Here is a 27,462-nt window from a genome sequence, read left to right on the forward strand (position 1 = left end):
AACTGTGAGAGAGAATCCAGCTCTCTGCTTCTGAAAGCCCTGACATCCTGCCTGCATTGTCAGACGGGCCTGCCCCTTACCTGTGGCAGCCTACCATGACACAATTGAGGCCACCACAGCTCACTGGGAAGGTTCTGTCGTCCCTGGAGACAAAGGAAACCCAGAGGATGTGTCTGCTTCTGGGAAAGACTAGAATGAATGAATGGCCCACGAGTAACGTAGCTTTCCAGAAAGCACTAGAATTTCAGATGACATTCTACAGCAAATGAAAATAATGTCAGGGTGTAAGCTTAGGGATTTTTTTTGTCGTTTTGTTGTGTTTTGTTGTCCTTATTCAGGTGAGCAAACCTAATGCTGCCACCTTTAATATAGTTCTTTATGTTGTGGTGACCTCCAACCATAAAGTTATTTCATTGCTACTTCAAAACCATTTTTTTTTATTTTCTTACTGTTATGAATCGCAATGTAAATATCTGGTATGCAGGATGTTTGAAATGTGACCCCTTTGGGGGTCGCGACCCACAGATTGAGAACCACTGCATTGGCAGGAGCTGTTACACGCACAATGGGGGCTCTCAAAATGGATGATTCCCCACCACCCCCTCCTGCCTATAGCCTGATATTTAATATAAAGGTCATCATCCTCTCAAAATGGAAATAAAAATTTGTCTCCATATTAGAGGAGACAAATGTTGGCTGTGGCCTTCAGAAATCCCCTTATTTATCTGGCCCCAGGTGCGTGGACTTTAAAGTCTTTTAACGTTTACGGGAAATGCTTTTCACAACCTTTACCAGACACTGCGGTTCGTCCCATTTTAGCTTCTCTGATGTCGTGCCTACAAATGGCATCTACAGGGAGCTGTGATCTGTAGTAACTGTGTGGAAATGAGGATACAGTATTTGCTTTCAGTAACCACAGCATAAAGCCAAGTGCAGCGGCTCAGAACTTCTTATAACAAATTCGCTCACACTTGCTCATTGGAGTCGTCTAAGTAAAAATCCACCTATTAAAATGTTCCAGGTATTCGGTTGACATGTTTGAGAAGTGGTTTAAAAGATAAAGAGGACAAAGAGAAATTGTAATTAAATATCGCTTTAATTTGGGGCTGGAGAGGTGGCAGGAATGATTAAGACTCTATGCTGGCCGGGCGGTGGTGGTACATGCCTTTACTCCCAGCAGTTGGGAGGCAGAGGCAGAGGCAGGGAGATTTCTGTGAGTTCCAGGCCAGCCAGGTCTACAGAGCTAGTTCCAGATAAACCCTGTCAAAATAAATAAATAAATAAATAAATAAATAAATAAATAAATAAATAAATAATAAAACAAAGAAAACACACTGCACAGCTCTTCCAGAAGACCTGAGTATGGGTCCCAGCACCCCTGTGTTCACAAGAGCCTTAACTCCAGCTCAGGGAAATACCACTGGTTTATCCTAATTAACCACGACCTCTCTTCTGACCTCTGCAGGCACCTGTACCCCCATGTGACATACACACACCACCAACACCAACACCACCACTACTACCACCTCACACACATGTAAATAAATAAGTAAATCTCTTCTTAGGCAACACAAAATTCTCAGAGAAGAAAGAGGGGGAGAGAGAGAGAGAGAGAGAGAGAGAGAGAGAGAGAGAGAGAGAGAGAGAGAGAGAGAGAAAGAAAAGCACTGCCCAAGCCAGAAGTTATCCCTGAGTTTAAGGTAGCAAAGAGTGGACTTTTGTTCATCATGGGTTGGTTGAGCACTTTGTCATGTTGCAGGCATTATTCTTTTTAAAATTTGTGTGTATTTTGTTTTTTCCAGACAGGGTTTCTTTGTGTAACCCTGGCTGTCCTGGAACTTGGTCTATAAACCAGGCTGGCCTTGAACTCACGGAGACCAGCCTGACTCTCCCTCCCAAGTGCTGGGATTAAAGGCATGTGACACCATGCTGAGCATGTAGGCATTATTCTAAGAAGCAGAAGTGCTAGTAAGTAGGGCAGGCTCCCTGGCTAACCGATCTTACAGCCCTGACAGTAGACACAGACAACTTGGTAGGTACAGTGGGGGAAATAACTGACTTTCACGCAGCATGTGAAACTATTACTCCACAGGCCAGGGGACTCTTATAAGACACCTTGCAAGGAGGAATGCTTGGGGATGCTAAAGGATGGGCAGAGGTTGTCCTAGAGAAGATATGAAGGGGTGAGGGTGTCCAGAGATGAAGGCTCAGCACCATTGGAAGCACCAATGAGAAATGAAGTAAGAATGAGCATCCTCCTATCTGCCCAGTAAGGAGTCAGGCAGGTCACGTGGGCTGGAGAACTCTGCCCTTTCCATGCCTGTTTTTTTTCTGTAAGGGCATTTGCAGAGCTTTAGGAGAGCGTCTCTGCCCACCAGAGTCATGGCCTCACCATTAATCCTGCAGAAGATGACTGGGAGATAGTCCAAGACATGAATCAAGGAGAGCAGCCAGTCATAGTCACTGGGCTTCAGAGAACAAGATAGTAGGTGGCAGGAACGAAGGTCATAGGCATAAGGGTGACATTGTATTAGAAAGTTATACAAGGGATGAAGTCAGAAGAACCCTTGAACCACTTTGAGTTGGGGGTTTTGAAGGGAGAAGAGTAAAGGGACTTAGGTAACTAGGTGGAAAGATACAGGGACCATTTACAGAGCTAGGAGCCCAGAGAAGTAAATTTCAAGCATACAGTATCATGGTGATCGACTTCATGGGCCGAGATATCCAGTTGACTGACAGACACTAAAGCTACAGAGGGAGGTCTGGGCTAGTTGTGGTTTGGAATTCCTAGATATACATCCATGATTACTTACGTCTGTCACTGCTGTGATGAAATACTTGGCAAAATCCACTTCCGAAAACATTTATTCTGGTTCGTGGCTTGAGGTTGCAAACTATCATCGTGGGGACATGCCAGCAAGGATGGCTGTGGTGGCAGGAACATGGCGCCTGGTCACATTGTGTCTGCAGTCAGGGAGCAGAGAGAGATAAATACTGCCACGCATCTGGCTTTCTCCTTTTCTCTTTTTTTATTCATTCTGAAACCCTGGTTTATAGATTGGTACCACCATTCAGGATGGGTCATCCCTGCCCAGTTAAACATCCCTGGAAACATTTGCATAAGCCTACACAGAAGTGTGTCTCCCAGGTGATTCTAAATCCAGTCGAGCTGATGGTGCTGATTAACCATCACGGTTGGAGAGTCCAGCGGGAGCATAAATAGTAGTTCTCTGAGAGAAAACAAATGAAGGCCTTGATTTAAAAAAAAAACCCAAGAACTTTCACTATTTAATGTTCCAGTGGTCAAAAGTAATTTGAGAGTAAGGAGAAAGTTCCAGGCTGAGAAGGTGCCAAAGAATTAAAAAGCAAACCAGAAATGGGCAGCATTGTGAAGACGTGACAGGAGACTGTGGTTTACTTGGGGATGGGGTGATGTTCCAAAATGTCAATGCATGAGAGGAAGAGAAAGATCAGAAAGGGTTCTTTCAATTATTTTACACTATGTAGTCATAGCGGTGTTTCAGCTACCTGTGAAGCCAATATGCAGTCGGCAGGGTGTAAGTTAGGATGCTCTGGCTTCAGGCAACAAAAAAATTTTGACTCATAAAGTCTAACACAGTAAACAAATTTGGAACTTTTCCAAGGCATTAGCTATTACAAGTTTGTCCTTTAGAATGTCTCAGGTGCCTTGAGCAAGGCTTAGAGTTTGTCATTGTTCATTGGATATTAATTGCCTGTGTGAATGAATGAGTATTGTGTGACAGTCTATGATGGGGTCATGCCAGTATTGGTTAATCTGTCAATGACGTGGCCTAGTTAAGAGATACCATCTTCATGTGATGCAAGTCCTTGTCATGACAAACTAGCTGCAGTGGCTCTAGCACCATGGTCTCCAGAGGAATAGCCAAGGGCTGTATTCTCTCTCTAAAGACAAGAAAGTCTTGCCCACAGATTCTTTAAAACTACCCTAGAATTTGCAGACCTAACTACTAGACAGGAGCTAGTCCCTAGTATGGGTTCTCATGAAAAGACCCACTCGATACCAGCCTTTCCACTTCCTGTCCGGGTTCCTCCTGTGAGATCAGGGCAGTGAGGCTCCTTGGGTTAGGCAGATAACATGTCCATCCATAAGCTCCCCTGCCTTCTGATACCTCATCTCTCCACCACTACTGACCTTCACTGACGTTAGTGGTATCATGGAGAACAAAACATTTGAAGGCTATTTGCTTTTTTTAAAAAAACAATGAATGAATAAATGGATGTATGGAAAGAACAAATAAAGAATGAAAAAGAGAGGAAGGGAGAAGAGAGAAAAGAAGGAGAGAGGGAGGAAGAGAGGAAGGAAGGAAGAATGAGAGAAAGGGAGAGAGAAAGAAAGTTGCCTGTAACCTAGAAAACTTTTACCGACACCATACTTCTAAGGATTGTGTAGAGTTAGACAAGTCAGTGGGATATTTAGCTTTCGTTCCACAAGCACCAGTAGTCACATAGGAGATACAATCCTTGGGCTCTGGTCCTGCTTTTCCTTTTATGTGTAGAGAAGATACAGAACACTTTTTCATCTCCTTGAACTGTGCTTTTAGTTGACTATCATCTCAGAATTCCCCAACTATACCAGTCTTTGGCATCATTTCTGCCTTCAATCCCCACTTGCAATTCCTGGTCCTTAGCCTGCTCCATTGAAGGTATTCTGCCACCAGTTAGGGGTCCTCCTCATGTCCCTGGTAGTGCAATAGAATGATGAGCCATTCCGGGCCTTACTTGCATGTAGTTGTTAGAAGGACCATCCAGTTTGGGCTATCCTCACACACCTAAAGTAGAAGCTAACAGCTATGAGCTATGGACTCCACCATGAACCTTGTCCTGCTCTTCACTCTCCTTTAACGTGCTGTTAGTTTCCAGTTTCTCTTCACAACCACCTCACCAGCACACCCAAGAACTGAGGTTCTATTTTAAGGCTCCAGGAATTCCCCCAATGGCTTTGTCTACTCATATCATACACTCTTTGTGTTGCTCCTCCATCATCCACCAACCTCCACCATCATGCAAAGCACTTTATCTTCCCAGGGATCATTTCTCCTCATCATGGAGAAAGAATGGACTACTCACTACTACTTAAGTAGCTACGACAGAAGGATCATGACTTGGAAGTCTCCCAGGTTTTCTAGAGAGCCCCTGACTGTGATTAATTAATGGATTCATTAGAGGAAAATAAGAGTTTTAAGTTTTTAAATGCTTAAGCATCAAATGACAACAGCTCATTAATGGGTAGTGTTTCTGTGTTCCATGCTTAGAGTTGTGTGAACGCTAAGCACCATTTCATTTCATCAGACAAATTGAAGGAAATGCTTCTTCCAAAGCTGACAAGCTCCAGGGAGCCATTGCCACTTCTGAGGTTTAAAGCTTTGATCCATCAGTGACATCCCTGGGTGTCTTGTTTCTTATCAGCGGTTGGGTTTCACTGGCTGCAAAGCAGCTGATGTCTTTGAAGATGATAATTTCGAAGGTGATGGCATTAGCAAGCTCTTGCAAAGCTATGTATCGTGTTATTAAAATGACATCTTTGTGGGCTGCAGAATGGTAGCTCTGGGCTGGGGAGCTGGCACGGTGGACAAAGTTCTTGTCATGCAAGTGTGAAGACCAAACTGCAGATCTCCAGAACCCACAAAAAAGCTGAGCTGGGCAGGTGGGTGTAGCAGCTGAATATAACTCGGAAGGGAGAGACATGAGCACCAGGAGTCCTGGGGCAAGCTGGCTAGTAGGCTGGCTATAGGGGCAAGCTCTAGGTTCAGCAAGAGACCCTGCTTCAACAAATAAAGAGAAGTCAAGAAAGACACCTGGCATCAATTTTGGGTCTCTACATGAATGTACGTGCCTGCGCACATGCATACACACAAACACACACACGAGTACTCAGATACACATATATTCCATACACATATAAAAAGAGAGAGACGAGTGTGTCTGCCCTCTTTTTGTGTGGGGGATTTTCTAGTTTAGTAGCAAAAGTGCATTAATTTCAGAAAATAAATAAAAGACTGAGCGTTGCGACTCACTGACATGAGCCCCTGTGATGAGGACTGAGCCCATGGCTGGTGCCTTTCCCACAGAAATCACCATTCGACTCCTCATTAGCCATTTGACAAGATGCCCTTTGTAGTCAAAAACTATCTCTGGAGAGCTGAAATGAGAACCCAGAAAAGCTCAACAGTAGCTCTGTCTCTGAGGGAAAAAGCAGTTGACAGTTTCTTGCATGAGGCTCCTCTTACACGTCTTTGCAATGATAATTACTCGCTTGAACATAGCTGGGAGTCATCATTTTGTTTTATTTTAATTAAACCTCTTAATGATCATCAGCAAATTAGAATCTGTTTGCATTGTCATGTGAGTGTAAATGCTAACACATATGTGTCCCCAATGAGGATGCAGTTTACCTAACGCTTCCAAAGATTTCCAGTCTAAAATTGTCACCTAACACTTGGATACTATCTTCATCCAAGGGATGGATGGATGGATGGATGGATGGATGGATGGATGGATGGATGGATGGATGGATGATTGTAAGCATGAAGATAAATGACAGATGGATAGATGATAGATAGATAGATAGATAGATAGATAGATAGATAGATAGATAGATAGATAGATAGATAGATAGATAGATAGGAGAAGAGGAAAAAGAGGTGTTGAGGCAAAAGGGAGAGGAACAAACAGACAGGAGATCAGAAGGAAGGGAGGAGAGGAAAAAGAAGGGGAAAGGAGGAGCAGAGCAAGAAGAAGAGGGGAGGGCTGATGAGGAGAGAGAAGGAACATGAAGACAGAGCTGGCACATAGTAAATATCTGCAATGCTATTTGAAGGGCTCTTATTATTGCCATCATAAATAACATGTCCAATATAGTACTTGGCATTGGAGATGCAGAAATATTCACTCCTTACTTCCTGCCCATCTTTCTGCTGTGCTCAGAGGGTTTTTATAAAAGGAACAAAAAGCTCTAGATCTACACTAAAACTTTATTGGATTTTTTTTACATAAAATTAAAACTTTATCTATAGTAAATCAGAAATCTATCATTTACTTCCCAGTCCTTGTTTTCTGCCAGAGTAAAAACCTAGATGTAAAATGCATGACTGTTTAGTTCATCTGTTCTTTAGGCTAATTCTCAGGTGTTAGGGGACTTCTTGTATCTCCCAGCACCCCATTCAGTGAAGATCTGGAAGTTTAGTATTACCTAATGCAGTCAGTGCATTTGTTTAAAAGGGCAGAAATTGAGGTACCCAGAAGTCAAGTAACTTGTTGTAAGCTGGCAAAGACGGCACAGGCTTCCCCATGCTCGGGGACCATGCTCATTTCTAATCTACCTGCCTCTTCTCTTCCGACCAATGTCTTCCAAAGGTAAATTGGGGTTCTCATCAGCACGCTTCTGTTTATTCATACACAAATTTCTAAAGAGAGTGTGGTTCATGATACCATTGTTTCTATTGCATGTCTGTGGCTTCTCCTTTACCTTTTGCCTAAGATGGAAGAAATGTTCTTCCAGATTGCTCAGGATGAGGGGCCCCCTGCAGTCACCCCTCTCCAGCCCCATGCCTGTGAACCATTTGAGAAGTGATATAAACAGGAAGTCCAGGTAGGGTCTCACCATGATGGCTGGTACTAGCTAGTCTTGAGGCCATTGCCCATGAACCTGACACTCTCCTGCTCCCAGGCCAAAACACCTCAAATCTCCCAACAAGTGGTAAGCATGCCTTGAATTAATGCCAGTCTAGAGAAAGAAAAAGAGCACAGCTTGAAGCTGTACCCAGTGGGCCATGGTGGGCGACCAGAGGTTGTATCTTAGTGATGGGCTAACTCCATGAAGAGCCAGGAACTAGGTGAGAAGTAGGAAAACTTAGGGAGGATTCTTCCTGGCAGGAACCAGAGGAGTGAAGAATGGGTTTTCCTTTTTGACAAAAATTGGACAGGATGGGGGTGTTTTTGTTTTGTTTTGGTTTGGTTTTTTTTTTTTGCATTTAACTTTGTAAGGCTCTTAATAAGACTATATATATAGTTTTATGTCTTTTTCTAGATTATAAAAGCATTTTTCCTTTGGCAATTTTATATCTTTATATAACATTTAGATCATATATACCCCCATGTCCCCTCTCTGACTATTCATGGACCACTCACATCTCCCTCACATCCCCCTTCCAACTGCATCTTCATCGTCATTGTCATCTTTCTTCTCCTTCTTCATCTCCTCTCTCCTCTGCCCCCTTTTTATTTCTGTAACCCACTGAGTCCAGTTATTGCTGCCCATATTCTCACAGGTGAAACACCACCGCCTGGAGCATGGGTAACCGTGCATGGACCACACCCCCTGACGAAACTGACTCTCCCTCCCACAACAGCCACCAACTTTCATTAGCATCTCAAGCCCCTTGTCCATTCTTGTTGGAATATTGGTCAATGTCCATAGGCTGAGCAGATGGCCAAGCCAGCAAAGTGCTTACCAGAAAACCATGAGGGTCTGAGCTTGAGGCCCAGGACCTGCATTAAAAAAAAGGCACCATGGAATATATATGTAAATCCCAGTACTGGAGAGGCAGCAACAGGCAGATCTCTAGGGCTTGCTGGCCAGTCAGCCTACTCTACTCAAGGCTTCCAGGCCAGAGAGAGACTCCGTCTCATAAAACAAGGTAGAGGGTGCAGAAGGAGTTGACCTCTGACCTCCACATGCAAATCCCACACCTGCACCCACCTACACATGAATACACATTCACATCCAATGCACACTGGCAGTAAAAAAATAAACATAGACATCATCCTAGTGATCCTAATGGGGCAAGTTGATGGTCAGTAAACTCTGCTTACGTTGTGCCAGATTCCCCTCAGAAGCCTGGCCTCCTGTGTGCATCTTCCACTTTCACGTCACCTTCAGCAGCACATGCGTGGTGTTCTCCATCCCTGCACTTGTCATTGGCATTGTTTCAAACTCTCTCTTGCATCAGCATCACCCACACCGTCATTTCAGTCCCAGCAAGGTTATAGACGTTTCCCAAGTGATGCCTGGGACTCGGTTTTGATTTACCTGCACCAGTGCTCATCCTGCTTGGAATACTTTGTTCTTTTTTTATACTTTGTTCTATATTTAGCTCATATTTTCCCACTAGTCGGCTTTTTGTCCCCTGCTTTTTGCAGCATTACAGTTTGAAGAATCAGAAAGTCCTATGAGTACATCAGAACTATCCGTCTGGCTTCCTCTGCACAACCTGAATTAAATATAATATAATATAATATAATATAACATAACATATATGTAGTTTTCTACTGCTCTATTCTTTCCATTTTTTTGTTCATTGTAATTTGAAGTTTTATATTTAAATTTAATAATATGAAACTTATTGAGGTGATGGTTCAATGTTTTTATTGTGTATTTGTATAAGCAAAGCAGCAGCTCTTCTCCACGCTCTGTCCAACCATAATTTAATAAACAAGGACTCTTCAATCCCACTAGAACTACATTTATAAGCATAAGTTTTCCTATAAGCCATAACCCCATAGCTTAGAAAATCAGGTTCCATCTGGGCAGTGGTGCATACCTTTAACACTAGAAAGACAGAGACAGTCAGAGCGAGATGTAAGGTGGAGCTCAGTCCGGTCTACAGCGTGAGTTCCAGGACAAGGGTTACACACACACACACACACACACACACACACACACACACAACTGTCTTGGAAAAGAAGAAAGAATTTCAGCTTCTGTAGTGAGTGTAACTTTACTAAAGTTTTTCAGAGTTAAAACTGACATTCATTTTATCTCGAATGCCAAAAAACCAGGAACCTCGCACCTTCTCAAACAAGATGCAGTGCTCAAGTGAACTTTTTTTAAAGGTAGAAGCTGTTGGTTTGTCAGTGTCCATGAGCACTTCAATTTCTGTCGCCCATCCTCCATGGTGAAATTCGTCTGAAAATAAATTTTTGGTTATCTTTAGCTTTGAACAAACTTAATTGATCAGAATCCTCCTTCTTTTACAAGCCAAGACCTGAGTCCGTAGACCATACCTCCCACATTTAGGGTGGGTCTTCCCACCCCACTTAATTGGCTCTAAAACTTGATCATAGACATTTAATGTTTGTTTCTATGGTGATTCTCAAGCCTGTCACACTGATAAGATGCCCCATCCTTTGTGTCTTCCACATCCTCCTAGGCACATTTTGCTAGTTCTCCTAGGCAGCATATGGCTGTAGATTTTCATGTGCCATTTTAACCATCAACACAGAGACCTTTAAAATGCAATGTGAAACATCAAAATCATTTTTAATGGCTAACATCAAGAATCAGAGTGTTCTCCTGGAGATGTGTCCAAACCAAATGACAGTATGTCATCATCCCTGTAACTAGGCACTTTCTGCAGAGCCACTTCCCATGATAACAGGTTGAACTTGATAAATAGAAGTGTGTTGCGATGATGGGGGATACTGTAAGGTCACATTAACACGGCACAGCTCTCCCTACCTTGCCTTGCAGACTTGCAGCTAAGCTGAGTAAGTAAGCATTGGTCTCAAGGTCCTGACCTGCTCTTGTGCTTTTTCTTTTAAAGAGTTTTTTATTTATTATGTCCTGCTCTTGTGCTTTTTTTAAAAGATTTTTTTAGTTAGTATTCTTTTTTTTCTATTTTCTTTTTTTCTCATTTTTTTATTAAAAATTTCCATCTCCTCCCCCTTTCCTCCCCTCCCTTCCACCCATACCCCCACTCCCTCCCTCTCCAAGCCAAAGAGCCATCAGGGTTCACTTCACTATGTTAAGTCCAAGGTCCTCACAACTCCCCCTAAGTCCAGGAAGGTGAGCAACCAAACTGACAAGGCTCACAGTGAGCCCGTCCATGCTGTAGAGTTCAAGCTCATCGCCGTTGTCCTTGGTTTCTCAGTCCTCCTCCACCGTCAGCCACATTCAGAGAGTCCGGTTTGGTCCCCTGTTCCATCAGTCCCATTCCAACTGGACTTGGTGGTCTCCCGTTAGATCTGTCCCACCGTCTCAATGGATGAACGAACCCCTCACGGTCCTGACTTCCTTGCTCATGATCTCCCTCCTTTTGCTCCTCATCAGGACCTTGGGAGCTCAGTCCGGTGCTCCTATGTGGGGCTCTGTCATTTTCTCCACCCAACACCAGGTGAAGGTTCTATGGTGATATGCAAGATATTCATGAGTATGGCAATAGGATCTGGACATTTCTGGCACCCTCTCCTCAGCTGCCCAAGGAACTAGCTGGGGGCGTCTTCCTGGACACCTGGGAACCCCTCTAGAGTCAAGTCTCTGCCAGCCCTAGAATGGCTCCCTTAATTAAGATATATAATTCCTTGTTCCCATATCCACCCTTCCTATATCCCACCATCCTATTCCCCCAAGCTCTTCCCATCCTCCACTTCACACTTTTCTCTCCCCATCCCCCCATCCCCCCAACCCACCCCACCCCCAAGTTCCCATTTTTTTTGTCCGGCAATCTTGTCTACTTCCAATATCCAGGAGGATAACTATATGTTTTTCTTTGGATTCGCCTTCTTATTTAGCTTCTCTAGGATTTTTTACGAATTATAGGCTCGATGTCCTTTATTTATGGCTAGAAACCAATTATGAGTGAGTACATCCCATGTTCATCTTTTTGGGCCTGGGTTACCTCACTCAGGATGGTGTTTTCTATTTCCATCCATTTGCATGCAAAATTCAAGATGTCATTGTTTTTTTACCGCCGAGTAGTACTTTTTTTTTATTTATTATGTATACAGTGTTCTTCCTGCTTGTATGCTTTCACACCAGAAGAGGGCACCAGGTCTCACTACAGATGTTTGTGAGACACCTTGTGGTTGCTGAGAATTGAACTCAGGACCTCTAGAAGAGCAGCCAGTGCTCTTACCCTCTGAGCCATCTCTCCAGCCCTCTCTTGTGTTCTTCTTAACAAGTAGTAACTGTATCTTTCATCTCTGAGATAATAACATCTGCTACTATTTAGGGTGTGCTAAAAGGTTGAATGAAAAGAAGATAAAGAGAGCCAACCTAGCCTTCAGAGGCCAGTCTTGTGTGTGACTGTGTGCTTCAATAGGTTTTTTACCTATTTCTTTTTTTTTTTAATATTTATAGACAATCCATGTCAAACACTACAGGTCCTTGAACCATGTACTATTTACAGCCTGTTGGGTTAATAAATCATTCTAGCAAACACACATTCTGTTAAAGGTAGTTCTAATGGGGTGGTGTGAAAGATTTCAGTGCTATCAGATATCATAGATGTACGAAATCATCTATAATGAAAGGGAACATTAACCTCAGCTTCAGCTCACTTTCATTTCTGCAATTCTGTCTCGAGTTTTCAGTCAGGCTGTTGCTTTGCCAGACTCCATTTCTGAGTGGGCATGACTTCGTCTTTCATCTGCGTGTTTATTCATCTGACTGAGAGAGCTTTAAGTCCTCTTGAAAAATTAATTTGGCTTTAACATTTAGCTATCTAAGACTCCCTGGGTGAAGATGAAATCACACTAGGGGGAGTTTTGATTTAACAGATGGCCATTGAGCGGGAGTCTTTGATCCTCACATCAACCCTTTGAGGGACTGAGCTTCAAGCAGATCAAAGTTGACATGGTCAGTGGTTGGCACCAAAAGGATCCTGGCACTTTCGGGCTGCCGTGGGCTGCCACAGCCTGCTAGCTAGGGATTGTAGATTTTCCTAAATGCTTACTCGCCTCAAGAATCGGATGAGGACAGAGGTAAACAGGTCTCCTTTGAACCTGGAGCTGCATGTCCTCACTGCTTCCTTGTTCCCTAATATTTATTTTGTTTTGTTGTTGTTGTTTTTCTTTCATTGAAAAATATCTTTTTCATACTATATATTCTGATGATGCTTTCTTCTCTCCCTACTCCCAGATCCTCCCCACCTCTTCTCCTATCTGAATTCACACCCTGTCTCTCATTAGGAAGAAAGAAAGCAGGTATCTAAGGAATGGTAAAAATAAATCAAAAACATACAAATTGGAATATGACAAAACAACCAAGCAATAAAGAGAGCCAAAGAAAAAGCCCAAGAAACGCATATTGACCCAAAGACACACACTTTCATACACATAAGAAACCCAATAAAAACCTCAAACCAAAAGTTCTAATATACATACAAAGGGCCTGTAGAGTGGTGGTAGGGGGAATAATGCCCTGACTTAGCATTGTGACACAAAGAATATTCAGAGATGCCATTGAGTTTATTTTATGTTGGCCATATATTAGTTGGCATGGGACCTACCCTCCCAAGTGGTGTGTTTCTCTAAGTGAGATTCCATTGAACAAAACTTGGTCTTTCATTTGCAAGTGGCAATCAACCGGAGATGGTTTCTGTGTTGGGGATGGGGGTGTGTATCCACGTCTCCTTTCAGCTCTAGGACCCCATTTGGTGCACCCCACTAGGCCCTGTGTGTGCTGCCTTAGTCTCTGTGAGTTCATGTGTGTGTCAGTCCTCTTATATTTATAAGGCCCTGATTCCTTGGTGTCTACCATCCCCTCTGGCGCTTACTCTCTCCTGCCTCCTCCTCCGAAGAGTTCCCCAAGGACTGAGAAGAAGGATTTGATGGAAACATCCCTTTTAGGGATGAGTGTTCAAGGATCTCTCACTTTCTGTATATTGCATGGCTGTGGTCTCTATATTTATTTCCACCTGCCACAGGAGGAACCTTCTCTGATGATGGCCAAACAAGGTTCATATCTATCTACATAGCAGAAAGTCATAACAGATAATTTTATTGCTACATTCCTTTAGCAAAGCAATAGCATCTGTTTTTTTCCCTAGGTCCCTGGCCTGTATAGTCTCAAGTTCTTGATCACCCAAGCAGCATTGAGTATGGATTCCATCTCATGGAGTAGGCCTTATCTCAAATAAAAATTTTAGATGACATCAGCGTATCTTTCTGGCAGGCCACGATTAAAGGGTTTTTTGTTTTGTTTTGTTTTGTTTTTTTTAGCTGGATTCATGTTTACCTTTCTTCTTTGGTAGTATGCAGAGTACCTTCCAGTACCATGAAAAATAGCCAGCAGAGGTGCAGGGTCTAGGTAGGCACCAGCTTGGCTTCTCTATGTTCAGTGAATTGTGCGGGTGTAGTCTTCAGCAATAGGGCCTTAGTGGAGTTTGTGGAGAGCCACCAATAGCCTTGGCAATATTTGTTCTCTACTGTAAAATTTCTCAATCATGGTTCTTCAGTCTCTGTTGCCTGCTAAGCTTCTACACCTTTTAAAAAGTAAAGGAAAAAACAATTTTCATTCACTTTTATTAAGAACAAAAGTAAGGACTAGAGAGAGGCTTGGTGGCTAAGAGCTCATACTGTCCTTTCAGAGGACCTGAGTTCGGTTCTCAGTAGCTGTACTGGGAGGCTCACAGCTGCCTCTTATGGCAGCTCCAGTGCCACCCTCTGAAATGCTTCCCTCTTTGGTCCATTGTGACCTAGGCAACCAGTAGGCCTCTCTTGGGAGATGCTGAGGCATCCTAATAGGACCAAAGATGAGTTTCTGCCAACAGAGAGGAACAGCTCAGGTCTACCCTGTTCTGGCCCATAGAATACCTCTACTCATGTGCACATGGCCACATGTCTTGGGGTTTCTATTGCTGTGAAGAGATACCATGACCATGCCAACTCTTATAAAGGAAAGCATTTAATTGTGATGGCTCCCTTACAGTTCAGAAGTTCAGTCCATTATCATCAGAGTGAGACACGTGGCGTGCAGGCAGACATGGTCCTGGAGAGGTAGCCGAGAGTTCTACATTGTACAGGCAACAGGAAGTGAACAGTCTCACTGGGCGTGGCTTGAGCATATATGACACCTCAAAGCCTGCCTCCACAGTGACACACTTCCTCCAACAAGACCACACCTACTCCAAGAAGACCCTACCTCCCATTGGTGCCACTGTCTTTGGGGGCCATTTTCTTTCAAACCACCACGCCACACATAGACACAACTACACATAATTAAAAATTCAGCAAGTATTTTAAAAAGAGAAAAAAACTTACATACATTAAGCACAAGATGGACTGCAATGAAAAGTATGGAGAGAGAACGGAGAAATTGCTGTGAATGGCTGAAATGTACTTTCAGGGAGTATATGGGCTCTCTCTAAAGGTACATGTTATAACAGCAAAGGGTTGCTGTCACGTGCAGAGACTGACCTTGATAAAGATGGCTCAGAGCATCCACACTTGTTAGCGGCCTTGAGTGTCCTGGGAGGCTCACACGAGGACACCCCTCATCTGACTCTTCCATCTCCTTCTTTCCCACAGATGGCGAGCTCTCTATTTCGAATGACGATGACTCCCTGGAGAATGGACAGTCCCTGAGCTCCAGCCAACTGTCTTTGCCTGCCCTGTCAGAAATGGAGCCTGTACCAATGCCCAGGGACCCCTGCTCGTTTGAGGTGCTCCAAGCTTCAGATATCATGGACGGACCAGGTAATGACCTGGCAGAGGCAGGGGGTGGGTCTCCAGGGTGTCACAGTCCCCTGGCAGGATTTGGGATGCCCATTTTAACCATCTAGGGCATGACGACCAAGAAATGTGGGAAAAACTAATGTCATAGTTGTCTGCACATGACTGAGCCTAAGAAAATGTGGATGCTATTTTCGCATAATGTTTATAGTTTGTAAAAACACTTTTTTAAACTTAAACCACTTTAAAAATATTATAACTCCTCTTACAATATTGATGGTTTAAAATATTGTTTGTTTTCTAAGACTCATCTTTGTTAAGATAAATCGAAAAAATCCTGTCCCTCTCTAGACCTGTCTAACCTTTCTGTCCCAAAGGCATGACTACACTGTCTAATTTCTAGTCCCAATATACTCCTTAATGATCAGATCAGTTTAGTAAATGTACTAGTTACAGCCAATCAACACATTTGTTAAATTGTATACAATTTCCCAGCTAAGCTGGAGCCTGCTGTAGATATGTTTAGATGCCTTCTGATTATTATCCCCCTCTGGTCTACTGCCACCCTAGTGGCCAACCTGCCCCTCTTCAGGAGGTGCAGAGCCCTCCTAAGCAGCCCGAAGATGAGTCTTTACCAACAGAGAGGAACAGCACATGTCTTATGGGCTCGGAAGGAGCCTCGGGGACGATCTGGAATGCAGGCGGGAAGGCTACGGTCCTGGCGCTGCCATGTGCAGCATCTGTGTGCATACTTTACTCGAGTGGGAGGAGGGGAGAGGGGTTGTCTTCCCAAGCTGGTCCTCACGCTTCACTGCGGGACCTGGCCAGCTGGTGTTGAACGCAGATTAGAACAATGTCCCTTGAGGTGGGAAATACTCAGGGTGGCAAAGGTTCTTTGCAGGGTTGAGTTGTTATATAGACATTACTTTCTCCAGAGGAGAAGGAAGGCAGGAGAGTGGAAAAATCCTTTATACACTGCCTCCTTGTGACAGTCATGGAAGGCAGGGGACAGGCGATTGAGCTATATCTTGCCCCTTAGGATTTTCAAACAGGAACAGTGATTTTCAGTTTTCAACCCAACGTCCCTTGGACCACTGGAACCTGACAGAATCTTTCAGTGAAGGCTACCATCCCAGTCGAGTCCCAGGGTTTTACCATGCTTACCCAGATTGCTAGCACAGTAGGAAGCAGTAGGCTACCTCCTCATGGCAACTCAACAAAGGAACCTATCAGGAGGCTCCTATGGGGAAAACAAGAGGCAGGCCCCAGTGAAGAGATGGGGGAGAGTTGAAACCAGACAGTGGGAACCAAGATGTGACTCAGTTGCTATGGTGCTTACCCAGCATTCACGATGCCCTGGGGTCAATCCCTACTACACGCATCTAGTTAGTTCCAAGGCAGGGTGGTACATGCCTTGCAATCCCAGCACTTAGGAGGTAGAAACAGGAGAATTGCAAGTTCAAGGTTAACCAGCCTAGAATGTGTGAGAACCTGGAAAGAAGGTGGAGGGAAAAGGAGGGAATAAATAAAGAAGACAACGGGAAGTCTGGCAAGCAGGAAGTGAAGGAACCGGATAAATAAAAAAGGTGGAGCCTTTGCACATTCACTGCCTTGTGAGAATTTACAGGGCCAGGCAGGGCAAGAGTGTGTCCTCATAACTAGAGTCTTCATTGAGAGCCTGGCCCTCAGTCCTGGCCACTCTGGAGGAGCAGCCACCACTCAAGCCTGTGTGCGTAGCCTGCAGTGTCCAACCTGTCAGCTGCCACCTGGTATCATGGGCCAGAGAACAAGACCCAGTGGACATCACCAATAACCTCCACCAGGGTGTGGCCCATCTTTCTCTTCCCTCAGCAAGGGAAGAGCCCAGGGGTCCAAGAAAAGGGGCCAGCTCTTCTTGCTCAATTTAGAGGACTCAAAGTCCCTGTGCTAGTCATTGTTCTGTTAGTTGTGCCTGTGGTCTCCTGAGTCACACTGCAGAGCATCTGTGAACTGTCGATGATGCAGGCTCAGTTTGAAGTGGTGACTTTTGTCATGAGGCGATGCCCTTGCCCCTCCCCCTTTTGTCCTCTTGCTTCTCCTCATCTCTCCTCTCTCTTGCTCATTCTCCCTTTCCTGCCCCTCCCCCTACATCCCACCTGCTTTCTTAGATTTCTCTTGTCCTTGCTTTAGCTCTCCGTGTGCCCATTATGGCCTGAAGCGGTGGCGCTCTGCTATCTTGTTGGGCTGCCGGTGTCCCTGTCCTGTGTCCCTGGCTGGCCTGCCTGCACTGCGTTTGTGTAATGTCTCCTGTGTGTCATGTGGTTGTCCCCTCAGTGTCTCAAGAGAGTCCCTCTGCCAGTGAGTCTGGAGTCCTCCTGTCCCAAGATCCTTCAGCCAAACCAGTTCTGTTCCTGCCCCCCAAAAAACCTGCTGCTTTCTCTGGAGACCATGAGGAGACCCCAGTGAAGCAGTTGCCCCTTCTCAAGCAGCCCCCGGCCCTGCCTCCCAAACCCACTGCCAGGATTGCCAACCACTTAACAGGTAAGTCCAACCTCTTCTGAGGCGCACAGCCCCCTCCCTCCCTTCACGGGATAATTTCTTTTTCTCTGGTTCTTTTTACCTGAAGCCTGAATAGGCAACTCTGGGAAGATGACCCCATGGGGTGTTTGGGTGTTTGTATGTGTGTGTTGGTACATGAGGTCATGACCAGAGTTTATGTCTCTGTGTCAAGAAGCATTTGATATGCAATTGCCAGCCATATGCCAAGAGCCTTCGGTGTTATCTGTCATATGTGTATCTGTAAATATGTACTTTGTATTTATGTAACCGATTCAAGATTATTGCCCATCTGGGCGCATTAGAATCAATGTCAGAATGTTTACACAGTCAAAGAAAAGTGCTTTGCTTCCTTCAAAATGAGTCTGTTAAGGTATTGATCTAAAGTCTAGAATATTTCTGCAAATAAAATTAATTTCATTCACTTACTGTCCATTTTCTTTAAAAAGAAAATTAAAAAGAAAGAGGCTAGGCATAGTAGTGCATTGCTATAATCCCATCACTTGGGAGGTGGAAGCAGGAGGATCAGAAGTTCAAGATCATCTTAGGTTCCTCAGCAAGTTAGAGGTCAGCCTGTCTCAAAAAGCAATAGCAATAATCTAACCAAGAAGAAGTACGGGAGATACCTTTAGAGGAAGCACAGGCTTAGCAAAGTTGCTCTAAAATGTGTTTTGTACCTTCACTCTGTGTGGCTAGTGAAGGTATGCACAGGTATGGAGTTGCATTTCAACATGTTGATGTAATCAGTCAACGATCAACTGCTTTTATACAACATATTTAGTGTTTTTTCAAATAGTAAGGAACTAAGTGACCTCTATTACACTTTAACTTGTAATGAGGGGGAAATAAGAAAACATACTGACAGTAGACAGACTGAAATCCAAGAAAAGGAAGTGACTTTTTCAGGGCTGGGAGAATTCTGCATTGGAAGCACTACGGGAACCTGAGCACCCCACCTGTTAGGACATCGGTGACTGTCCCCACAGCAGCAGGGCATCTCTCTATACAGTTCAGCTTCAACCCAGACTGGTGCCAAGCTGCATTATGCCAATGCCCCCATCCGTCTCTGCTGGGTGTTTGTGGTGTAAAAGGGCTGCTGTCTCTCTAAGAACTATTTAACACATCGGTTTAGTGTCTCAACATTCTAATTCACATAAAATCAAAGGGAAAAGGCCTCCGTCTAAGGCATATACCCACTGTCTAGAAAAAAATCAAACTCACTCTACATATTGCCTTCTCGGCTGCTTTTTGCACATAACAATGTATGAGTTGGAGCTTGCGTTAGTAACTATTGTACAGTGTGGTTTTATCAGCTGTTTGGTGCAGATCTAAGGACTCTTCTACATTCCCTTGTGTAAAAAATAGGACAGCGAGCGTCTGTAGTAGCCTGCATATGTCCTTTTAAGGTTTCAACGGGGTGTTTCTAGGATTAGAATTACAAAGTTAAAGTTATATACCCTTTACACCTTGGACATCAAACACCCCTTACGAAGAATTCAAGCCTGTGCAAAATAACCCCCTGCATGCCCATAGTGTACGTATTTGCTCAATATGCCTGCCATAGTCATAGTGTATGTATTTGCTCAAGATGCCTGCCATAGTCAGAACACTGAGTTACAGCCAAACTGGGCACAATTCTGTGCTAGTTTAATGAATATATACTCCATCAGCCCTCTGTATCCATCAGTTCTGTATCTGTGATTCAGCCAACCACAGATCAAAAATATTTATTAAAAATTCTGTACTGAATGTGTACAGACTGATTTTTCTTGTCATTTCCTTAAATAACATGATGTTACATTTATTTACCCAGTATCTGCATTGAACTAGGCAGTATATGTCATTTAGAGATAATTTAAAGTATAGGGGAACCATGTGTAGGGTCTATACAAATACCATGCTATTTTGTAGAAGGGGCTTGAGCCTGTATGGATTTGGGTGTCCACGGGAGCCCTAAGGCAGACCTCTACAGACACCAAGGGTGATTGTGTTAGAGTGTTCTAGCAAATGCTGTTCAGAGTAGAGCCGTAGATTGGTGCAGTCTCACAAAGGGCCCCTGAAGAAGACTGAAGTGCTGTTGACCTTCATGGGGTGAAGGACATTCATAGATAACTGGGGAAGGGATTCTCTGAAAGAAGATTCTAGAAAAGGCTCAGAGGTACAGATGTTTTAGGGTCACTTCAGTGGCTCAGCTGGGATAAAGGTGCCATTGAGGGTTTAATTAAAACCACCTAGAAACGGGGTTTACTAGGTTGTGACCTGCAAAGATTTGTATTTTGTTCCTTAGAAGTAGCAAGATTTGGAGGGTTTGGGATGCTATGATGGAATGAGCCTTTAAATCATCCTCCTGGAGGACAGGCATGATGGGTTGCACGTGTCTTTAATCCCAGCACTTAGGAGGCAGAGGCAAGAAGATCTCTCTGAACTTACACTTGCTTAGTGAACATAGGCAGTTTCAGGCAGCTAGGACTACATAATGAGGCCAGTCGTAAAAAAAAAAAAAAAACCCTCCTCGGTCACTGTGTAGACTGAACATAAATAGGAAACAGTTGAAAATGTTTGACAGAAACCAACAAAGCTAACTGTGGGCTGTGCACCACAGAATTAGTAGTAGCATTGAATGGAATTATCTGAGCCAGGAAAACTTCTCATCATTGTAATATGAGCTTGCAAGAATCCATGAACAATGGAAGAAGGATAGGCAAGAATGGCTACAGAATTTCAATTCGCAACATCCTCTAATTTATTTAGCTATCTAATGGTTGAAATAACATGGCAACCTCACTGTGAGCTCAGAAGCTTAGGTGGGTCCGTTATGCATAGGAGCCTGCGCATGAGGGACCAAGGCTATCTGAGTACGTCTCTATGATCTATGAGCATCAGCACCATATGGTTTGGAGTAAATGTATAAAAATACATTACAGCCTTGTCTTGTGTGTGGATGTCTCTTAAACATGGTAAAGATAAGATCAGGAGAGGTGTTAATGTCTAGGAACTGTCAAGCTAACGCTATCCTTTTGGGTCTAAACTCCATTTGACTTGCTTCATTTTCATAAATGAGCAATCAGTCATAATGAGTCCACATCACCATGAAGAGCCCTGCTAACCCTGTTCTGTTACTAATTGCTCTAGAGACATCTGGGCCATGTCAGAAGGAATTAATCAACTCAGAACTCCAGAAGTCTAAATTAAGACTTGTGAGTGGCTAGTATGTTCTGTCTGTGTGTTTGAAAGGAAATGCCGGACGATTGAAAGGCCCTGAGCATGACTTAAATAAGTGGGCAGTGGACTAACAAAATGTGGAGGAAATGTGGGCCTAGATGGGAGCAGTATCCGACTTCACACTCAGAGAGTGGCATGCAGAGCTCTCTTCTGTAGGATTTGCTTCTGCTTTCTCAGTGGCCTTGGGGAATGTGTATCTTCCACCTCTCAGTTCTTCAGTCGAGTGGAGAGAGGCCCGCATTCTTTTGTGTTCTTGTTGTCTTCCTCTTCCACATCTTCTTCTCCATCTTCTCCATCATCAGCCAGCCTAGTAACACATGAGACAAGGTCAGGAGTTGTTGGGTATTAAAGTCTTGCCTTTCTAGAAGCACAGTCTCCAGTGGCACTGCCTGTGTTGTGATCCAAGGTGAATGAGCCTCAAAATGGGTTCTAACTGGAATGAGCCCAGAGGGAAACTGTGATCAGGACAAAACCCTGTCTCCTACCTTCCCAAGTCTCCACCAATGGCTTTCCTAAGCATCCTTTCCCGAGATCGTACGTTAAATATTACATGACTAACCAGTACCTTCTGTATGAGGAACCAGGGAGAAGCAGGCACCCTATATGTGGCAGATGAATGAAGAATAACTCATGATGTCATGGCTTCGTGGCCTGACTGTCACCTCTGGGTAGCAGTTGGGCAGCTAGCATTGTTTGAGAACCTTACTAGGTACCCTTTAGTCCTTGAGGTACATTCCATTCTCATTCCTACCTTCTCACAAAAGATGATCAAAAATATGAAGATGTTGATTGTGGCTAGACAGCTAGTAAGTCATCAGCTTTCTTGGTTTCTAATCTTTGTGTGTTTACATCCAGTTAACAAGTTAGAAGGCCTACTTCTTTATTTTCATACCTTACATTAGCCTGCTCAGGCTGCCATACCAATTAATATAGACGAGATGTTTTATGCAACAAAAATTAATTTTTGCAGGTCTGGAGAAATGGCTCAGTGGCTCAGAACATTTGCTGCACATACAGAGGACTCACATTTAGTTCTCAGCACCCACACAGTGGTTTACAACCATCTGCAACTACAATTTTAGGGGATCCGTCACCCTCTTCTGACCTCTGAAGGCACCAGACACGAACATGGCACACATGCATGCCTGCAGGCAAAACACTCATACACATAAAATAAATTTTAAGAAATGTTTTAAAAAGAAATTTATGTTTCATCATTTTGAAGGCTGAAATTCAAGGTCCAATAACAGTAATAAAAAATGATACAAATATAAACACGTAGTGATCACTGTTGTATTCCACAACATTCCCAGTGTGCTGGGTACTGTACAAAACCAGGAGATTATTTGACGTACACAGGAGGTGTGCGTAGCCTCTGTGCACATACTAACCACTTGATGTAAGGAGGCCCCTGAGCCTCTGCCGAAGTGGCTATGGCAAGGACTTCTAGTGTTCATCAAGAGACGACTGTACTCTCAGCAAACTCCAGTGATTGCAAATTTCAATATAGCATAGCGTCTAGAGCAACTACAATTTTGCCTAACGAACACCATCTGTGCCCTGTAGAATTTTCCAGTGCCAGCACTTAGGCATGTCTAGTGAGAATAGGTGCAATGATCGTTAAGCCGAAGCCAGTGTTCCTATTTATAGTAGTCTCTCTGATGCTGCGGGCACCTACATTGTTCTACAGTCCCATTTGGATATGTAATTTCATTTTGTTACAGGGTTGCTCTCAGATTATTTCCTCATTTGCTCCCCACCCCATTCTCTCTCTGACAGTCTGCCTGTGCCTTCCTCGTTCCCTTCTTTAGCCCTGCACAACTGTGTGCTTCCACCTCTGCCTTCACCTTCCAAAGAGTAAGGTGCTGGGAACTTGGGCTTTATCTGACACAGTAAATGGGGGAAAAAATTGCTCATAGCCCAGAGACTTTATATGGAGGTAGACAGTTTACACTTTTTGGTAACTGATACTTTGAAGGTATTCTGTGTTCTTTTGGGTCAAGGGCAGGCCCAAGTAGAAAATGCAAGCGTGTTAACCTTACAGCCCTAGAGACAGAAGCTAGGCTTCCCCATATATGGCTCTGAGGAGATCCTAAGGGTGATTAGGAGGCAGGAGCAGGAACAAGGAAGAGCCTTTGTGGTGTTTCTGCAGAAAGGGGAGCAGGGTAAAGTAAACCATCTGAATTGGTTAGAGGAAAGTCCCTGCAGGCTGTGCACCAACCAGGGTTTCTCTAGTTGCCTGGCACCTGCCAGGGATGGCTACAGAGAAGAAATCCTGCTTCACCTTATGGCATACATGCCAGGGGAGGTGGTCTGTTACCTAGGCTATTCCATGTGCCATGTCCGTGTCAGTAAGCTCAAGATGAACCGTGGCTAAGTCCAAGCTCTAAGCATGGACTGGCCTTAACTGGAAAGGTTTCTTAGATGCCCCTGATGTAAGGCCCAGAAAGCTCAAAGAGAGCTAAGTAGTTCTGCCCCACTTCAGAACCTTGCAGTCAACACCAGTGACTGGGGGTGGTGACCCCTGTGGGTCGAGACTGACAAGGAAGACTGGGTTCTGGTTACAGTTCCTCCCCAACAAAACTCTGGCCCTCTGGCCAGCACAAGCCACAAGTACACTGAGTCCCCATTGCTGGGCCCAGATTCAGATCTCTTCTTGAAGCTAGCGAATTAAAATTACCGTTTAAAACGAAGCCCAAATAAGTTTAAAAGCCACGCTCTTGATATATTCTCCACTCAAAATTTCCACAAAATACAGCTCCTCACTCTAAGGGCCCCAATTTTTTCACCTCCTATAGTGCGTAAGTAGCTGCACAGACACCTCTGCTTTAGTGTCAACACAGAAGGGGCCCAGCAGCATCTGTACATTCCGCGTCCGAATGGCAGTGGGAGGAAGATAAACATAATCTTAAAAAGTGTAGAGTCTTGCAAGCTCTTGTTCCACAGTTTGTAATTGGACTCTGATGCTCAGGTCAGAGTGTATGTAAGTAGATTTTTGTTTTCAGTGAAGGAGATGCGGGAAAAGGTGGACTTGTTGATTTTTCAAGAGTTATCAGATGGCACACGCTCCTCAGAGCCAATACTCTCCCACACTAGAGCACATTCCGGGATCACAGGGCTTTCCTTACACCAGTGGCTGTCTTCAGTAGCTGCTCCTCCATGCTTCCTGGTTTGTTATTGCAGATTTTGCAGCTCACATCTCAAACCACGCAGCAGCCAGTAAACAGGACCCCATCTTGAAGGGCACTGTGCCACGAGTTACAGTACCTTGTTAGAAAGAAATGCTCTGCCCGTGGTGCCTGTGAACTGAGCGGGGATGAGTTTCAAAAGGTCAGTGGGGAGCCTGTCACAGTTTGTACAGAAAACCCGACAGGTACCACAGATCTGAGCAAGGAAGGCTCTGCCTATTTTAATAGCTGAAGTTCCCAAACCTGCCCACTGGCAGCAGCTCTTTGCTCCGCAGCTCTCTTGGACATGGAAAAACCTGTCCAAGAGGTAGGTTTTATGAGTGTGAGAATTTAGTTCGCTATGTTCCCTGCTATGTGTGTCCCACTGATGCCCACTTTGGGGAAACAAGGGGCCCCCATTGCTGAGGACTTTTAGGAATCAGTGCGCTAAATCTGAGAGTCAAGGCTAGAGATGAGTGGCAACGATTCTTGGTTTTCTCTACATAAAATCTCTTTGAATCCATTGTTTGAATTAATATATACCTTCCCCTTGCATATCCTCCCTTATAGTAGATTCCTACATTCTCTGTGTAGTACTTTCTTTTATCTTTTCTAAATTTAAAGCAGCATTCCCTGCAGCTGCATCTTCTGTTTCTAGTGTTCTAGGAAGAGATGGGCATGGTCTTGCTCATCCTGATGACTGCGGTTTTCATCAGATCCCCTCTCAGTTTTTACATGGTCCACATATAACAGCCTTCCACAGCCCAACATGAAGGGGAGTTTCCTTCCTGCTGTCCACATCTGGACCTCTCCCACGTTGTTTGCCTATCCTGGAGAAGGCTCAGAGACATGGCACTCTGTAGCAAAAATCTCTCTGCCAATAATAGCACTCATCCATTATTATAAAAAAAAAAGAATGGTATCATGCGTTTTGTATACGTGATTTGTGATGTCTAGCAAAAGAATTACACAACTTCTCAGCATGCATTTGTTGGCATGAGTGCCTTTATTTCAAAGGTAATTCTTGGAGAGGAGTCACTTGGCTGTTATTGGCAACTCTATTAAAAAGAATCTAATTGAATTGCATGTCCTGCAAGGGTGGCATGCCAGCGTGGCTCAGTGGGTAAATGACCCTTATCTGCTACCCATCAGTTCTTTTCAATGAGATACAGTCTTCACTGTAATCCTCCCAAGATGCTATTGAGAAAAGTAAATTTGAGAATGAAGTATTCAGAGAGGGGTTAAAACCAAATTCATTTGCTGTTGTTGGCGTCTGCTATGATGGCCTTCAATTTCAGGATTCTGGAAGGTTTCTGGATGTATTGATTTCAAATGCCTGACACAAGCTGTCATTACATATCTTGGCCTGATGTGGGGCATTGAATGTGGGACACTTCCTTCCGCATCAACGGCCTTACAAAAGGTCAATCAGAATATTTTCCCTTTGACCAAAGCAAGACTTCAGGCTACCATGAAGCCCCTGGGGTAGGCTACTGTGTTGAAGAAGCTGATGATGTTCCAGTGAGCTCTCTCATTCGGGCAAGGGGAACGATGATGCAGTCCTATAATTTAAGTACGAAGTGCATGTCTCATGGGTTTCTTATGTCTTGTGGTTTCTACAAGTTTTCTAACTTGTATCTCCAAAAGGAGATCAGAGCATCTAACGTGCTGAAACCAGGTGACAAATGATGGAGAAATTCTTCCAGCACCTGTGTGAATGAACAGTGCGCACACGCCAGTAATTACACATCAGTACTTGTAGATGCCCATCTTAAAGTTCATTGGTAGCTGTGTGAAAAGAGGCTGGAAGCAGATGGCTTGGATGCCCTTCCTCTGATACACTTGGGACCAGGAGTGCTTCAGATTTGGGGAGTAGTTGAGATTTTGTAATATTTTCATATATGTGATACAGTGAATCATCTTGGTTATAGAGTCCAGATAGAATCACAAAATCCATTTATTCCATATATACCACATATGCATAGCTTGTGGGTAATTGTATATAGTATTTTCTGTGAGTATGCATTTTTACTCTGATCTATCACGTAAGGCCGGGTATGAAATATTTAAAATGTGTGAGCCTTTCAGGTTTTTGGACTAGGGATCTTCCATGTGGGGTCATTTAGCCTCCATTGATTCACATTTGGGACCTGAAGTCCTCCATCAAGAGAACTGATGACAGAAATCATCTCCCATTTTCATTTCTTTGTCTGAAATCATCGGCCAGAGCTGTTGTGTTGGAAGTACGACCCTCTTGTGGATTTTAAGGCTCTGTGATACTCACAGTTTGAGTTGATTTTCCATGTTCCTGGAACTGGTCATTTTTGCCTCTTCCACTCCATCACCAGAGACAGCTTGATGAATACGCTGCATCTCAATCAGTCTGGCTACAGAAATGCGTGAGCTGGCATCTTCCGGCAGCCCCAGATCTGTCATCATGAATGCCAGAGGCAGAGTGTGTCCTCCAGCAAAACGGATGAGCACCACATATTAGTAGATGCGAAGGGATTGATTCAGTCCGTCGCTATCCAAGTATGAGAAGCGATTTTATCCCTGAGTTTTCCTGGCTAATGAGACTGAAGTCCAAACTGTCGGCTCCTAATTCTGTCCCGCTAGCTTTTTATAGCAGGAGGTGCAATGTACGTCGGAACCACTGGATCATAGGTGACAGCTCCTCTTTCTAAGCACTACCCAAACTTCCTCTCGCTTGCCAATGAGGGTAGTGCTAGGGCACATTGCACCCTCCAGGGCCTACTTGACTCCCATCGTCCCACCCCAGGCTGGGAAACATCCGCGTTGGTGGATTTTCAGAGGCCTGACAAAAGTCTCTGATAGCAATACTGCAAATGATGCATTTCCAAGAGTAAGGTCATACACTAGCTGACCTCCAAAGCAAACTGTGGGTGAGGCAGGTAATGCATTGCGGTGTTTACTGCAGAGTCAGGGCTCCATTGAGGAATTCCTATGGCACACCAAGGACTTCGCTGGGGGTCTTTTATCATTGACCCTCTGCCCACTGCTCACCTGTATGGAGACCTTGTAAAATTAGGCAGAATTTCCTTGTGGAAGATGTTCCTTTCCCAGAGGTGACTCAGCCCTGTGTCAG

The 27,462-nt window shown here is 44.2% G+C and overlaps 1 protein-coding gene across 1 annotated transcript in view; it reads left to right on the forward strand.

Annotated features, from left to right (window-relative positions):
* LOC119816945 (phosphatase and actin regulator 1) overlaps positions 1-27,462 on the forward strand; it is a 257,454-nt gene that overhangs the window by 166,432 nt on the left and 63,560 nt on the right. Inside the window, exons 4-5 of the mRNA XM_038334047.1 lie at positions 15,289-15,456; positions 17,746-17,952. Of these exons, the coding sequence (XP_038189975.1) occupies positions 15,289-15,456; positions 17,746-17,952 (375 nt within the window). The remainder of the gene's footprint in view (positions 1-15,288; positions 15,457-17,745; positions 17,953-27,462) is intronic.

This window comes from Arvicola amphibius, chromosome 6 (assembly GCF_903992535.2).
Source record: "Arvicola amphibius chromosome 6, mArvAmp1.2, whole genome shotgun sequence".
NCBI classification, from domain to species: Eukaryota; Metazoa; Chordata; class Mammalia; order Rodentia; family Cricetidae; genus Arvicola; species Arvicola amphibius.